General features: G+C 44.2%; 1 protein-coding gene across 4 annotated transcripts in view; it reads left to right on the top strand.

Annotated features, from left to right (window-relative positions):
* The window catches only part of ZNF236 (zinc finger protein 236), a 159,462-nt gene that overhangs the window by 31,468 nt on the left and 111,043 nt on the right, over positions 1-16,951 (top strand). For all 4 annotated transcript variants that reach the window (XM_050767595.1, XM_050767593.1, XM_050767594.1 and 1 more), the window contains exons 4-5: positions 13,131-13,309; positions 16,777-16,901. In XM_050767595.1, the coding sequence (XP_050623552.1) occupies positions 13,131-13,309; positions 16,777-16,901 (304 nt within the window). The remainder of the gene's footprint in view (positions 1-13,130; positions 13,310-16,776; positions 16,902-16,951) is intronic.

Raw genomic sequence — 16,951 nt, 5'->3', positions numbered from 1 at the left:
TTCAAGCGATTCTCCTGCCTCAGCCTCCCGAGTAGCTGGGATTACAGGCACCCCACTATATCCAGCTAATTTTTGTATTTTTAATAGAGATGGGGTTTCGCCATGTTGGCCAGGCTTGTTTTGAACTCCTGACCTCAACTGATCTGCCTACCTCAGCCTCCCAGAGTGCTGGGATTACAGGTATGAGCCACTGTGCCCGGCCAGTTTAATTTCTTAAAAGCAGAAAATGTATTAAATGGTGTATTAATATATTTTGGAATAAGTCCTACGTGCACACAGTAAGAAATCAAACAGTAGAGAAAGTTATAGAGAGCAAAAAGTTACATCTCCTTTGGGTTCCTAAGTTCCAGTTTTGCTCCTCAGAAACAACTTTCATTAGCAGTTTCTTCTGTATCCTTCCAGGGACATTTGATGCCTATACAAATCTCCTCTATACCCTTATTAGTCAACTCATAATATTCTGTGCCTTTTCATCAGTTAACTGTGTATCTTAAGTGTAATTCCACATCTGTTAATCGGAGAGCTGTCACTTTCTTTTTAACAGATGCATGGTATTATATTGTTTATATGTGTGTCATGATGAGCAAGTCACTGCTGTTAGGTATGTAGGTCATTTCCAGCCTTTTCCAGACAAAGCTATGGTGAGCAAATATTTCTGTCCATGTTTGAGTTCTCAGGATGGGTAGTGTGGTATCCCAGAGGACATTTGGTTATCACTCTTGTGGGGCTGGGCGTGGGTGGGGTGCTTCTGTTATCTCATGAGTAGAGGATGCGGCTGAACACCCTGCAGTGCCCAGCACAGCCTCCATTGCTACGAGTGACCTGGCCCAGAACATCAGTAGTGTGAGGTTGAGGAAACCCTGGGTTAATAGAAATGTGAGGTCTATTCCTGGAAATGGAGTTGTTAGGTCAAAGGATATGTGAATTCAAAATTTTGATATTGTCAGATTGTTTTCCAAAGAGATTTTATCAGTTTATCCTCCAACCAATAAATGGTATATAAAATTGCTCATTTCTTCATACCATTTTCTTTCTCTTTAAAAAAATTTATTACTTAAAAAAAATAGAAATCGGGTCTCACCATGTTGTCCAGGCTGCTCTTGAACTCCTGGTGTCAAGTAGTGGTTGGATTACAGGCGTGAGCCACTGTGCCCAGCCCATTTTCTTGCTTTTTTTTTTTTTTTTTTTGAGACAGAGTTTTGCACTGTTGCCTAGGCTAGAGTGCAGTGGCACAATCTTAACCCACTGCAAGCTCTGCCTCCCGGGTTCAAGCGATTCTTCTGCCTTAGCCTCCTGAGTAGCTGGAATTGCAGGCGCCTGCCACCATGCCCGACTAATTTTTGTATTTTTAGTAGAGATGGGGCCTTGCCACGTTGGCCAGGCTGGTCTCGAATTCCTGACCTCAGGTGATCCACCTGCCTCGGCCTCCCAAAGTGCTGAGATTACAGCCGTGAGCCACTGTACCTGGCCGGCCATATCGTTTTCAATACTCTGTTGTAAAAGTTGTCTCCTCCAATCTGGTAATTTAAAGATGGTATGTTTTTGTTTTAATTTATATTTCTTTAATTATGAGTGCAGCTTAGCATCTTTCCATGTTTATTAACCATGAATAATTTTTTAAAATTTTAATTAAGCAATTTTTTGCAAGGTGGATGTGTGGGGATTATTGGTCTTATTCTTGCAGACTTGTGTAAAGTATTTACATTCCTGGAAAGTTAGGTTTTTCTGCCTTGCATGACAGAATTCTTTCTTGCTTTCTGGTTTCGTTATTTTTCTCTTCCTGGCAGAAATTTTTAAATTGTGATGGACTCAAATTTTCAATCTGTTCATTTATAGATTCTGGTTCTTGTGGCTTGATTAGAAATGCTTCCCAATTCTAAAATTATTTTCTAAAATATCCCACACGTCTGGAACATCCTACACGGATCTGCCTAGTACAGATCCTTACACATGCAGAGCAGAACTCGCATGGAAGGCATGCGTCCACACTGATCCTGCAGTGTAGCCTATCCCTGTGGGACCTCCCCGCCTACCCCTAGTTCCCACGTGGACCCCTTCTCTTGCAGGGCCTCCCCAAGTCCCCCCAGTTCCTATGTGGACTCCTTCTCTCGCAGGGCCTCCCCACCTCCCCCCAGTTCCTATGTGGGCTCCTTCTCTCACAGGACCTCCCCGCCTCCCCGTAGTTCCTGTGTGGGCTCCTCTCGCAGGGCCTTCCGCCAGTTCCTATGTGGGCTCCTTCTCTCCCAGGACCCGGCGCCTGCCAGCACCAGCATCATCACTCACTCTCTCATCCTGGCTGCTCTGAAGGAGCCGTCTGCTCCACCGGGACCCCCATGGTCTTCCTATCCAACAGCCCTCAGGATGTCCACATATCTCAAGCCAGCCACCCGACCCTGCTTTAGATGGCAGGCATAATTAAATATGGTCTTCCTCCTCTGCCGTGGTTTTGTGAAGTCAGCAGGGTCACCTGCTTCAGTTTGCTGCCATGTAGGACCTCTCCCTTCCCATTCTTATGATTCCAGGCCCTCGGTTAACCGCCCTCCTTCAGGTTACATTATCTGACCAAAAGACACAGTTCAAAGCAGAGGAGAGTGGAAGGCTCGGGGTTTAGTTTTTGAATATGTGGATATTAACCAACTGTTAAAAGTCAACATAGGCAGGTACATTTGGAGGAGAGCCTGTCTCCTGCACCCTTGGCCGCCCACTCGCCTCGGCCTTTCCTGGGCTGCCTTCCTGTTTTTCTAGTGTATCTCTGCTTTGTCTCTCTTTGTAATGAGAAGCAAATGTTTGTATATTATTTTCTTTTTCTGGCTTATCATAACATGTAAAATTTAGAATTTTATATAGTTAAATATAGGCTGGTATTTTTATTGTACTAAATATTTAGATTCAGGGGAGAACTGAACATGTTTATAATGTTCAATCTTTATGAGAACACGAAATGTGAAAACATCAGCAATGTTTGATTACTATGGATTCAGTACACTTTTTACATTTCTTAAGTATTTTAAGATCCTAATGATACTGTGTAGGGAGGTGTTTTGGCCATATGTTGTGTGTTACTTGCCGGTAGGACGGCGATGCATTTGTGTGTGTTAGTTTTCCCTGCCATCCTTCCTGATTCTCTATGCAGCCTCATCTACACATAATAATTGAGTAATAAGTTTTTGATTCTGTGTTGTTCGCAACTAGCATATGCGCAGTTTTTTAAAAAAATCACCCTTGTATCATTTATTTGTTTTCATAGTGTGTAGTGATGGCATATTCACCTAGCTTTTTATTTTGAAAAATTCCAAAGTGAAGATTTGAAATAATAGTACAATGGATATTTGTATAACCTTTTCCTGGACTCACCAATTGATAAATTTGTCAGATCTCACCTCCCCCCTTCTCCCTTTTTTGAACAATTTTCGAGTAAGCTACAGATTTCACATTATTTTACCACTAAGTACTTCAGGATGTAGCCCCTAAAAACACAGACAGTTTTCTTTATTTCACAAAACAGTGATCACAGTTTAACATTGCTGTAATATCTATTTTCAGAGGTCCCTATCTGGAGGGGAAAATAGTGACATTTTACAAGGGAGCAGTTAGTTTTGAACGGATGAGACTTCTCTTTTGACCCTGGAAGAAGTGGAAGAGGGCTCAGGTGGACGCGGGTGCAGGTGGAGGAGGAAGGGGGAGAGGGCTCCAGTGGAGGCGGGTGCAGGTGGAGGAGGAAGGGGGAGAGGGCTCAGGTGGAGGCGGAATTGGAGCAGCTCCTGGTATGTCTCGCACGTGTTCCCAGCCTTCCTCAGACTGTGCTTTCTTAGTGTCTCATGAAGTTTTTCATAGACTTTCAGGCAGAACCCAAGGGTCTGTGTATTAACCAGTTAGATCTGTATGATCTAGTAAGTATTTGTCTTAATAACTTAATGGTTATTTGAAAGACCAACCCAGGTGTGTTGGGTACTGCACAGCCTCTATATCCTTGCGTTTCCTATTTGCAATCATTTTCACATTGATTTTGGAGTTTTCTGTTCCACATGATTCTTCACTCCATCTTTGATCTCTAACCACAGCAACCGTGGAAACTTAGCTTCACAAAGACATGATGTTATTGAAACTGAAGTACCTCAATCTAGTTTCTGGCTGTCATTGGACAGCATGGAGCACCGCCGTTTTCCTTGAATGTGTGACCTATTCCTGGGCCTCCTCATAAGCTTGTCATGGTGCACTGCGGTGCCTCAGTTCATGGGCTGGGGCTGAGGCCTTAGACCCCACGTTTCTCTGGGAAATGGAAACATTACCGTCTTCACCAAAAACATGGGGTGGCCTGAGGCATCTAGAGATCTGCATGGGAGGCCTATTTTGGGAAATGGGAGCAGAGCCTGAGTGGGGCACATCCGTGGGCGGCCCCGGGAGCTGAGAGCCCATCTGGTTGTGGAGTCTGGGCTGGGCGGGCGCGGGGGGGGTGGTCTCCTTTCCACTGCTCAGCCGCTGGGAGGAGTGGAGATGGTGGTTTGCCTGGAGGTGAGGGCTTCTGAAGCGTGTGATCTGGAATAGCAAAGGAGTCAGGGCCGTGAGAACGTTGGCGGGAGAGCTGAAATGTTGAGCCGTGTGGTCTAGGCAGAGAGGTTAAACTGGAGGGGTGTGTGTGAATCCTCTGTTAGGATGACACAGGTGGGTAAAGGTGGTTGAAGAGTCTGTGCACACCACACGCTCTGGGTGGCCCAACCCGAGGATGACATGAAGGGTAAAGATTTACCTCTAAGGCTACACCCATCTAATGGGGTCACCAGAACAGTGTGCTTTGCCGTTTTCCGTCCTGAAGTTCCTTCAGATGTACCTTTTAATAATTCACTGTGATTTCCTCCGTAACTGGAAAGAGAAACAACTGTCATCTGTCATTTGCAGATGTTCTAAAGTATTTATACCTTATTTTGAAAACCTTCCCTTCGTCCTGTTTTCTCTTCCACAGACGGGCCAGGTTCTTGTCCATATCACTTCCCATAGTGGTGCTCACATTCTTTGCTGTTTGCTTCAGTCCCTGCTTCTGCTGTTGTGTAGTTTTGTTATGCCGTGGTGTCCTGAGTAGGACCACATCATCTGAACTTTGTGCAGCCTACCCTCATCCGAACCCTCAGTTCTGTTTGTAAAACTCCGGCTCCCTTCATCTCTCGCTGTTGTGGTTGTAAGAACTTACACATTCCTTAGCTTCTGACTCCTTTTGAAATTTTTTTGAAAAGACTTTGGGAAATATTGTGTTTTCTGAAATTGCTTGACTTTACATTTCTGTTACTACTCACCCCTGCTTCTGGTTTCTCCCTTCAGCACACAGCAGGCTGCTTTGATTAACACGTGATAACAGGAGAAGAAAGCAGGGAAGAGTCATGGATGAGGCTTTGCTGAACTCTGGCATGAAGCTGGTGAGGGAGCTGTGAGGATGCTTCACTTCTTCCTTGGCACTGCGTGTCTGTGCTGCCAGAGGAAGGGTTCTGGAAGTTGGGCTGTCATATTCAGCCACCTGACCTTAGCAACCTCATACTGAGCTCAAGACTTACATGAGCAGAGGGGAAAAAGGCCTCACTGTGCTTGTTCTATAATAACATGTTACAATATGTTGGCTCTCTTTTTTCCTACCGTTGTGTCAGCGCTTAGGTCAGGATTTGTGACTGTGCCTCACCTGGCAGCCTGGCGTATGTGGTACAGAGCTGGTAGGGCAGCCCTGCCCTCAGGCTTGTCTAGCATTTTCATTTGCTATCTCTGTGAGTTCTTTGCTTCTGTCGCATAGTTTACAGTGGGAACGGGAGGAGGAATGTGCACTGCTTCTCTTTAAAGGTATGATCCGGAAGATGCATTTCAGTCCTGCTTACATCCAGTTGGGTAGAACGTAGTCATCACACCAGTGATCTAGTGGTTGGAGCGGCCCCCAAATAATGCTGAGCTGATTAACTGTGTGCTCAACCAGTAAGTCTATTATTGCGTAAGAAAAGAAGAATCAGTATTGGAGCACAGTTATAAGTCTTTTCCTATATGTCAAAATAATACATTCCTCGCTGCGTTTGCATTTTGTGTTTGGTTTTTCAGTTAATTGATTTGAATATGGCATATTAATAGTAACTAGAGGGATAATTTCTGACCTTCAGTTGTATTTAAAAATAACCTCTAAGGTCCCAGCCACGATGGAGCAGCTTCCTTCTCCTAGGGGTCCCCCGTATCACTTATTGTCGTTAGAGATAACCAGCCAGCAGGCACAGAACGACTCTGAAAGGCATCAGAGGTGGCGGACAGTTGGAGGGACTAGAATAACGTGGCCGTCAGCAACCTGGTTTTGTTTTGTTTTTTTTTTTTTTTTGAGACAGAGTTTCTCTCTTGTTGCCCAGGCTGGAGTGCAGTGGCACCATCCGGATTACTGCAAGCTCTGCCTCCTAGGTTCAAGCAATTCTCCTGCCTCAGCCTCCAGAGTAGCTGGGACTACAGGCGCCGCCACCACGTCTGGCTAGTTTTTGTATTTTTAGTAGACAGGGTTTCACCGTGTTAGCCAGGATGGTCTCGATCTCCTGACATCATGATCCGCCCGCCTCGGCCTCCCAAAGTCCTGGGATTACAGGCGTGAGCCACCGCGCCCGGCCTGCGTTTCTTTTTTTCCTCCCAGACACCTGGACAGGGTGTTGAAGAAGCCTGCAGCCTTCTGCCAACAAGCAGAGAAGAAAAACACTCCAAGAAAAGCTGGTTTCCCTTAGCCAGTACTGGGAAAAGATTGGTCCAACAGAATAGAAAATCTTTTTATGGTATTTATTCAGTTCCAGTGAAATGCCAACTGAAAAGCTGCTTGGCGGAGCCGAGTGCAGCATTGAACTTCTACCCCATTCTGCCCCCATCCTCTGGGAGCTGGCAGCACTTTGATTTCCCGTTGGGCCCAAGCAGGAGCTAACTTTGCATCCAGGAGGGGGATTCTCCTGGCAGAGGGAGGAGACACCCAGAATTCCCCTCCCAGCGTGTGGGCAGAGTCTGTCTGGAAGACCGCCTCCCATCCTCCCTTAGCAGAAGCAGGCAGTGTTCTGATTCTCCCTCTAGAGTATGTCAGTGGGTCCAGTAAGGAGCTGGGCTTCCCTCCCCATCAGTGGTGAGATGGAACCATGCAAGACGGACAAGTCTGCTCTGTGCTTTCCTCCCCCCTGGGGTCAGTGGAGCTCTGCGAAGTGGGTCTCCACTGCTGCTGGTCCTTACACTGCATCTGAACAGGGCAGCTGCTGGTGAAAGGAGAGCCCAAGAACTGGTCCCACAGTTTAACACCCAAAGTGTCCAGGACACAGACATGAGCCAGCACAGTCCCGACTGGAACAAGGAAAGAGCGATACCAACATGAAGAGGGCCTGGACATTGGAATTATCTGACAAGTACTTTAAAGCAGCTGTCAAGAAAATGCTTTATGAGTTTTGAAACAAATGAAAAAACGGAAGAAAGAAATAGAAGAAAGAACCAAAGTGAAATTATAGAACTGAAAAATCCCATGATTGAACTAAAGAACTCGGTAGAAGGGCTCCCTGGTGGACCAGAGAGGACAGAAGAGAATCAGAGGAGAACCTGAAGATAGAGCAGCAGGAATGACCTCGGCTGAGCAACGGAGAAGAACTAGAAAAATTAATAGGGTCTCAGGGAACTTGGGGACAATAACAGAAAATTCTACATTTGCATCATGGTCATCACAGAAGGATAGGAGACAGAGTGTGGGGCTGGAAATGTATTAGAAGAAATAATGGCTGAAAATGACCTAGATTTGGTAAAAGTCATAACTCACAGATTTAAGAATTCAAAACAGGATAAACCCAAAGAAATACACACCAAGGCATATCATAATCAAACATTTGAAAACTAAACCTTAGAAAAAAATCTTGTGAGAGACTAGAGAGAAATGATCTTTTGTTTACAGAAGAACACCAATTCAGGTGACAGCGAATTTCTCATCTGCCTCCATGGAAGCTAAAAGAAAATAGCAAAAAATTTTTCAATTGCTGAAAGAAAATAATTATCAATTACAAAATCTTTTTTTTTTTTTTTTTTTTAAATTAGAGATGGAGTCTTGCTGTGTTGCCCAGGCTGGTCTCAAACTCATGGGCTCAAGCGATCCTCCCACCTCTGCCTCCAAAGTCTTGGGATTACACGTGTGAGCCACCATGCCTGGCTACAAATTCTATATGTGGTAAAATGTCCTTCAGAACGAAGGTGAAATAAAGACTTTCTTAGATGAAGGAAAACAAACTTGCTAGCAGACTTACCCTTAAAGAATCACTAAAAGAAGTTCTCCAAACAGAAAGAAAATGACACCAGAAGGAGGCTTGGAACTTCAGAAAAGAAAGAAGAATGGTGTGGTGGTTAATTTTCTGTGTGAATGTGGAGAGTGTTTTTGGATGAGATTAACATTTAAACCATTGAGTAAGCAGATTGCCCTCCATGATGTGAGTGAGCCTCCTTCAGTCAGACCTGAATAGAATGAAAGACTGACTTCCCCAAGTGAGAGGGATTCTCCCGCAGGTGGCCTTTGGATGTCACTTACATTATCAGCTCTCCTAGGTCTCCATCTGCCATCCCACACTGCAGATTTAGGGCTTGTCAGCCTCCATAATCATGAGAGCCAATTTCTTACAGTAAATACGGTTTTTGTGTGTTTGTTTTTTGAGACAGCGTCTCACTCTGTTGCGGAGGCTGGAGTGCGGTGGCACTGTGTCGGCTCACTGCAGCCTCCGTCTCCTGGATTCAAGCAATTCTCCTGCCTCAACCTCCCGAGTAGCTGGGATTACAGGCATCCACCACCACACCCAGCTAGTTTTTATATTTTTAGTAGAGATGGGGTTTCGCCATGTTGGCCAGGCTGGTCTTGAACTCCTGACCTCAGGTGATCCGCCTGCCTTGGCCTCCCAAAGTGCTGGGATTACAGGCGTGAGCCACCGCGCCTGGCCAACAAATATGTACACACACAAACATGCACCTGCGTTCTCTTTGTTCTGTTTCTCTGGAAAACCCTAATACAAAAAGAATGAGTAAGGATACAAAATTGGGGTGAGTATAATACAATGTTCTTCTCCTTATGAATTCTTAAATCATAGTTAATGGTCAAAGCAGAAATTATCATCTGGTGTGCTCAGTGTACATGGAGGAAATACTCAGGACAGTGATATTTAAAAAGGGGAAAGGGTGCAAGACTCTGAATGGAAAAAAGGTTTTCTGTACTTCTCTCAAGGTGGTAAAATGTCGATGCCAGTAGATTGTGATAAGTTCCGTATGTATAATCCTACCTAGAACCATCTCCAAGAATGCTGTACGAAGCAATGTACTAAAAAATACTACTAATAAATCAAAATGAATTCTAAGAAATTCCAAAAAGTAATCCAGGAAGGGAAGAAGAGAAGCAGAGGAAAAGAAACATGAACGAACAACAAATAATGACAGACTTCAGATACCAATAATTATTTTAAATGTAAGTACGTGAATTAAAAGACATTGCTGGCCAGGCACGGTGGCTCATACCTGTAATCCCAGCACTTTGGGAGGCCAAGGTGGGTGGGTCACCTGAGGTCAGGAGTTCGAGACCAGCCTGGCCAACATGGTGAAACCCCATCTCTACTAAAAATACAAAAATCAGCTGGGCGTTGTGGCGGATGCATGTAACCCCAGTTACTCGGGAGGATGAGGCAGGAGAATTGCTTGAACCTGGGAGGTGGAGGTTGCAGTGAGCTGAGATCACGCCAATGCACTCCAGCCTGGGCAATGAAGTGAAACTCCATGAAACAAAACAAAACAAAACAAAACAAACCTCTCATATGATCTGACAATACATTGTCTCCAAGAAACTTACTCCGAACATAAAATAGCCCAGCACAGTTCCTGGCAGGTAGAGAATTCAACTAGTGACAGCTGTTGGAATTACTGCTTTTTAAACTATTCGCCACTTAGGACAGTCAGAGAGCCTTCTGAAGAAAGCTGCTCCGTTTGGTAGAAAGTGCAGGTGCATCGAGGTCTGGGGGAGCGACTGTTGCTCCTTCAGTGAGATTGAAGATGAGGTGACATGAAAGTCGGCAAAGCACCCAGCAGTTTGTTAGGTGCAGACAGTATTGGGGGTACCAGTGCAGGGTCCCCTGAAAACTTGGAAATAGGACTAAAATTGCTTTCTAAGGGTTAAACTCTGAAATGATCAACATTGGATTGTAGTAGTAAAAAGTTAGAGTTAAAATGGGTGCATTTGTTATATGTAAAGTATGCCTCATTAAAATTGGTTTAAAAAATAACTTGTAAACATGTCTTCTTATATGTACTTAGGAACTATAATTAACTTTTTAGTTTAAGGTGTTCCATTTTTAAGTTTTTACTTTCAGAACACCGAAATCTAATTTTTAGTTACTGCCCTATTGAGATTTATAGTCTAAAACTCATAGTGGTCACTCCTCTGTCCAAATAAATCTCAAACCTGGAAGAGTAAACCAGAAAAATTACTGTAGTTTTTAAATCACTTAGGAATTTTTCTTAAAGTCACATAATTATTGAAGGTCACATTATTTTTTGAGTAAATCACTTCCTTTAAGGGGTGTTATAGAATGTTTGGAGAAACAACGCGTGCATGCCCGCACACACTCACACAAACAGCTTTCTCACGGAAGACATTGTTCATATTTATTGATCATCTCAGTAGCACGTACAAATGAATAGTGATGGATCAGGTTCTATAAGGGTTGAGAGAAGAGCAGCATTTTGTGGGGTGGGTTTGGGGTTTATTTTGTGTGTTGAGCAGTACCTGAGGTCAGCAGAGGCACACTGCACTAGGAAAAGAAGCATGGCTTCTGAGAAGGCCAGGACAGGGGACAGGATGATGATGTGGTGGGGATCTGAGAAAGGGAAAATCCCACACACGCAGAGTCTGGTGAACACATGCTGCCATCCTAGGGCTGGGGGTGAACAGGAAAGCAGCCTTGAGGCAGTCAGTACCTAGCATTGCACACTCTGGTCTTTTAGAGATGATCATATCTTCAGCAAGGTGGAGACAGATTAAAATGCCATGCATTTCTCTTGATGATTTCCTGTGGCCACTTAGCATCATGAGAATTACCCCAGGACAGCCTCTGCTTCTAGGTGAGAGACGTGATGTTAACTCTGTGTGGAGAATACAATGAGCGGAAGGCCTGTTGTCCTAGTGGCCTGTGACTATACATGGGGTGTTGTTCTCCTTGTGGAAGACTTCCTTAAGTGTTGCCAGGGCGGGCAGGGGGAAGGAGGAGCATCCTGGCTCTTTTTGGCTTGCAGGAGAGAAAGCAGAAAGACAGTGATGTAGCCGTCTGTAAGCTGTCAGGTCTTGGCTTTGGCCTGGGAGGTGCTGGATCCTGCTTACACCATCTGAGTACGTTGTGCATAAACTGGGGTTGTAACTCAGACAGATCCAACAAATGCCTGAGTAATATCCATGTAGATATCCCTGAAACACATGAATCAGATCATCTGGTAAAAGAGTAAGTGAAAAGAGGGTGGATGTGAACCAGGGCAGTAACAGTACAGCGAGGAGCGGGCTGCAAGGGGTTTTGTGATGCGATTTTGAGACAGGAGGCGCAGTTGGAGAATCATTGGCAATGAAAGCCGTGCATTTTCTTTTGCCATATGCATTCGGGACTGCAGATTTTTTTTTTTTTTTTTTTTTTTTTTTTTTTTTTTTTTTTTTTTTAAAGAGCTGTGTCAAATTATGATAGTTTTTTTTGTGGGGAGTTTCCTAGGACAAATTTTCTTTTATCAACAAGTCACAAAAATCTAGTCGTTTATTATTTCCTTAAATTATTATACAATAATACTACTTTAAAGTTATTTACATGATTTTTGGATTTCTCAAAATATTTCACTTTTCTTTGTCTTTTTCTGCAGTATAACTAGAGGTAGTATCAATTAACAGCCTCATTTTAATGAGATTTACAAACATTTATTTACAAGACTAGTATGTGCAGATTAGAAAAAAGTCTGATAGAAAAAATCAATGTATTTTATTTGGAAATAACAGTTTATGCTCATTGACAGGTCATGTTTTCTCATGTTTGGACAGTTCATTTTGAGGATCATTTCAGTAAATACCGTAATTGTGTGATGGAACTCCAAATGAGTGAGCTGAAATTTGTACTAAGTCAGCAATGGCTGCTGATGAAGTAATTATTGAGTACTCACTCTAGGCCATGCACAGTCAGCGTCTTACATGTGTCGTTTTATCTAACCTTATAACAGCCCTGTGAGGGCAGGGGTTATTGTTATCCCTGTTTCATAGGCTCAGGGTGGGCAGCACACCCAAACTGGCAGGTTAGCTAGTGATTGGCAGCCTTAAGGAGAATCTAGACCCAGCTGTAGAACATCTAGACCAGCATCATCTAAGTGAAAGATGAGTAATTTTAAATTTTCTAGTAGCTACATTTTTAAAAGAAAAAAAAAACCCAAACAGGGGAAATAAATTTTAATATATTTATTAAAATATGTCCAAAATATGAACTCAAATGTTAAAGATTACTGAGCTATCATTCTTGTATTTTTACTCAGAGTCTTTGAACTCCTGTGTGTGTGTGTTCTGCAGTTACCCCATGCCTCGGTTCAGAGGGTCCCTCATTCACAAGCTCAGTAAGCCAGGCCACAGCCTGCGCTCTGCTCTGCCTCTAAACCAAGTGAGACAATGACGCGATCTGTCTATTAAAAACTTGAAAGCTGTCATTTTGTTTCAAGGTCGTCTCTTAAACCATAATCTTAGTTTGAATTCTTTCCTGACCCCGTGTAGTGCTGAGGTCATCCTGCTTCTCTAAAGTGCTCACAGAATAGGCGGACCCAGTGCCATTACCCAATACCACTTCAAAACAGAACTCATTTTGCTCAAAAATTGTGTCGCTCTCTCACCCTTTTCCCAATGTTTCCATCTTTTTCTTCCAATAAAGAAATGATTTTTGTATATTCAAATACATTTTTGAGAGGTGAAAGTGATGCTTTGTTCCAGAGGAAAGTATTAGATCAAAACCAAGATTAGAGGGACCAAGTAGTTTTCATTTAATTTGTGTGTTTACTGTTGATCATACCAGTTCTTTGAAGAAGGAGTGGTTTTGAAAGGTTTGCTCTGCTCACCGATGGGTTTTCTGTTCCAGAATCTCATCTGTTCTGAGTGTGGGGATGAGTTTACTCTGCAGAGTCAGCTGGCCGTGCACATGGAGGAGCACCGTCAGGAGCTGGCTGGAACCCGGCAGCATGCCTGCAAGGCCTGCAAGAAAGAGTTCGAGACCTCTTCGGAGCTGAAGGAACACATGAAGACTCATTACAAAATTAGGTAATATGAGTCATTACATGGGCTTGGTCAAAAATCCATCTAATATGTTAAAAGCTGGCGCACTTTGCTATGACCCAGTAGAAATACTTGCAGCAAGAACCCAGCAAAGTGGAACCCCACAGATAATTTGTTGTTAGAATGTCTTTTATAACATGCACGGTGCGTCCTACACATTAATGAATAGCGTCAGGCTATGTGAGTAGAAGTGTTTACCTAGTATTATAATGTTGAAAGCTGTAGAACAGGGTACTGGCAATACATGTTTATGGGTAGGTAACAAAATATGTAAACTAGACTCACAAGGGTTTAATTAGTACTCCTTTTAATAAATTAGTTTGTAGTACCCAGCTGTTAAAACTCATATGTGCCTGACACGGTTCTTAGCGTATATATGAACAGAACCTCATTTCATCATCACAAACAACCCTGTTAGGCCAGAGTACTTTTATGTTCCCATTTTGCAGATGAGAAAACCAAGATTAGAGGGACCAAGTAGTTTCATGAGATTTTGTGGCTTATAAGTCAGGAGTTTGGAATTTAAACCCTAGTAGTCTGATTTTAGAGCTCATAAGCTTAACAACTGACTATATTTGAATGCATTTATACATTTATTCTTATTCAAACTTAACATGTTTTAAAAAAATTTATATTTTACCTAATTCCTGATAATATATATTTTTACTGATATTTCTGTTTCTTAATAAAGTGAAATAAAATATTCTTCCTGGCCCTTTTGCTCAAGTTAGCTAATGGTGATAATCAGTTTTCACACTAATTTAGCTTTCTCCAACAAACTCTAAAAGGCAGTATCAGGCCAGGCACAGTAGCTCACGCTTGTAATCCCAGCACTTTGGGAGGCCGGGGCAGGCAGATCACCTGAGGTCAGGAGTTTGAGACCAGCCTGGCCAACATGGTGAAACCCCGTACCTACTAAAAATACAAAAATTAGCCAGGTATGGTGGCACATGCCTGTAGTCCCAGCTACTCGGGAGGCTGAGGCAGGAGAATTGCTTGTACTCAGACGGTGGAGGTTGCAGTGAGCCGAGATCGTGCCACTGCACTCCAGCCTGGGCGACAGAGTGAGACTCTGTCTCTAAAAATAAAATAAAATAAAGGCAGTATCGATTATCATTTTAACTACTATATTATCAATTTAGCTTGCCATCCTAAGCTGCAATGTTTAGGAAATATCTGTACTTTTTAACAAGAAGAAGTCCCGTGGCAGTTGATTAACACAGTTTATAAAATGCCTGGGCCGGGCGCGGTGGCTCACGCCTGTAATCCCAGCACTTTGGGAGGCCGAGGCGGGCGGATCACAAGGTCAGGAGATCGAGACCACGGTGAAACCCCGTCTCTACTAAAAATACAAAAAATTAGCCGGGCGCGGTGGCGGGCGCCTGTAGTCTCAGCTACTCAGGAGGCTGAGGCAGGAGAATGGCCTAAACCCAGGAGGCGGAGCTTGCAGTGAGCCGAGATCGCGCCACTGCACTCCAGCCTGGGCGACAGAGCGAGACTCCGTCTCAAAAAAAAAACAAAAACAAACAAACAAACAAAATAAATAAATAAATAAAATGCCTGAAGACTCTGATGTTTATTTATCCTCTTAGACATTGTGTTTGAGAAATGTGGACTGGACGTCCACATGATCAGCTGTCTCCTGTCTGTCTTTTTCATTTTGCCTCTTGTTGACTAATGTGGTATGCACCTAATACTTTATGATTTCAGTGATTTTTTTTTTCTTTTTTTTTGAGGCGGAGTCTCGCTCTGTCGCCCAGGCTGGAGTGCAGTGGCGCGATCTCGGCTCACTGCAAGCTCCGCCTCCTGGGTTTACGCCATTCTCCTGCCTCAGCCTCCCGAGTAGCTGGGACTACAGGCGCCGCCACCACGCCCGGCTAATTTTTTTGTATTTTTAGTGGAGACGGGGTTTCATTGTGTTAGCCAGGATGGTCTCGATCTCCTGACCTCGTGATCCGCCCGTCTCGGCCTCCCAAAGTGCTGGGATTACAGGCTTGAGCCACCGCGCCCGGCCCTTTTTTTTCTTTTTTCCCCAGCCAATTGGATGGTAATTTCAATTGGATTTTTTAAATCCCCAAATATAATAATACATGGTCTCTATACATTCCAGATTTTTATTCTGATGAGGCTTTGACACAGGCATTTTTGATGTTTCCTTGGAGGTTTGAAAGATGATTGAAAATGTTTAGGTGCTTGTGGCACTTAGACAGTTCTGGCTTCTAGGTCTTTCCAGACTGAGGGGCAAACCAGACAGACGAAGCCTTGCCCTCACAGAACTGCCCTTTAGTCGGGAGATAGGCAGTGACCAAGTGAGTGGGTTAGTCAGTACCACAGTTTCAGATAGTGGTGCGTGTCAAGAAAGAAGGACAGTGGGATGGCTGTGTGCAGTGTGGCTGAGGGAGACTGGGGAGGCGGCTGTACTGCGTGGGCCTTTCTGAGTGGGGCTTTTGGAAGGAGACTGGGGCAAGGAGCAGGGAGCCCTGCAGCCTTAGGGGATGTGCCTTTCAGGCTGAGGGAGTGCGTTGGTGGAAGCAGTGAGCCTCCCTGGTGTGAGAAGCAGGAAGGTGGCTGGGGTGAGGAGAGCCTGCCTGGCGGGGCTGGGGATGTGCATTTCCTATGAGTGGGATGGGAGCCCTTGGAGGGTTTTGCACAAAGGGAATGACGTGACCAGACTTTTGGATGGCACTGGGCCTGGTGTGTGGGCAGGAGTCAAAAGCAGGGAGACCTTTTTGGAGGCTGTGGAAGCAGTGCACTGGAGAGCCGAACCCGTTCTGAGGCCGTGATGGTGGCTGGAGGGTGGAGAGTCGTGTCCACATTTGTGGGTGTTTCAGAGTAAGACCGGCAGCTTTTGGAGATGGACTAGAAAAATCCAGCGGGACTCTTGAGACTTAAACTTGAGCAAGAGGGAGCTTTCATGTCTTGACATGGAAAGGAGCAGGTTGGGAATCAATGAAGGGTTCTGTTTTGGACGCCACCCATGAGGCAATGCCAAGCGAGAGTTGGCTGTCCAGGGCTGGAGCCAGAGGAGGAGGCAGAGTTGCTGGAGGCAGGAGTTTGGACGTCATTGGTGTGCAGATGGTAATGAGAGCAAGAGACTGGAGGAGATGGTGTGGGTCAGGTGTCAGTGTAGAAATTATACCCGTAGCATCTTTGTTTCTGACCATCACAGGTAAAGTTTTGTCTAGAAGAGACATTTTGCTCCCCCACCCCAATTTCAGTTTTTGACCAGAAAAACCACATTTTTTTCATCAAAAATAGAGAGAAATGAGTTTTATGATTTTTAAAACTAACACATATACACACAGACACACACATATATGTGATTGATTTATTAAAACAGGTTCTGATGACTAGTTAGCCAAATTTTCTGGTAGGATTTTCATTTTGACTTTATGTTACAAGGTGCAAGGGAGACGTCTTACCGTGTATTTTGCCCCCCTTTATTACACTAGGGTATCAAGTACAAGGTCTTATAACCGGAACATCGACAGAAGTGGATTCACGTATTCATGTCCGCACTGTGGAAAGACGTTTCAAAAGCCAAGCCAGTTAACGCGACACATTAGGATACACACAGGTATGAAAGCACGGGCTTCTGGGTGACTGACTGTGGCTTGAAGGGAAGAA

This window comes from Macaca thibetana, chromosome 18 (assembly GCF_024542745.1).
Source record: "Macaca thibetana thibetana isolate TM-01 chromosome 18, ASM2454274v1, whole genome shotgun sequence".
In the NCBI taxonomy this organism is placed as follows: Eukaryota; Metazoa; Chordata; class Mammalia; order Primates; family Cercopithecidae; genus Macaca; species Macaca thibetana.
This window is presented reverse-complemented; position numbering and strand designations above follow the sequence as displayed.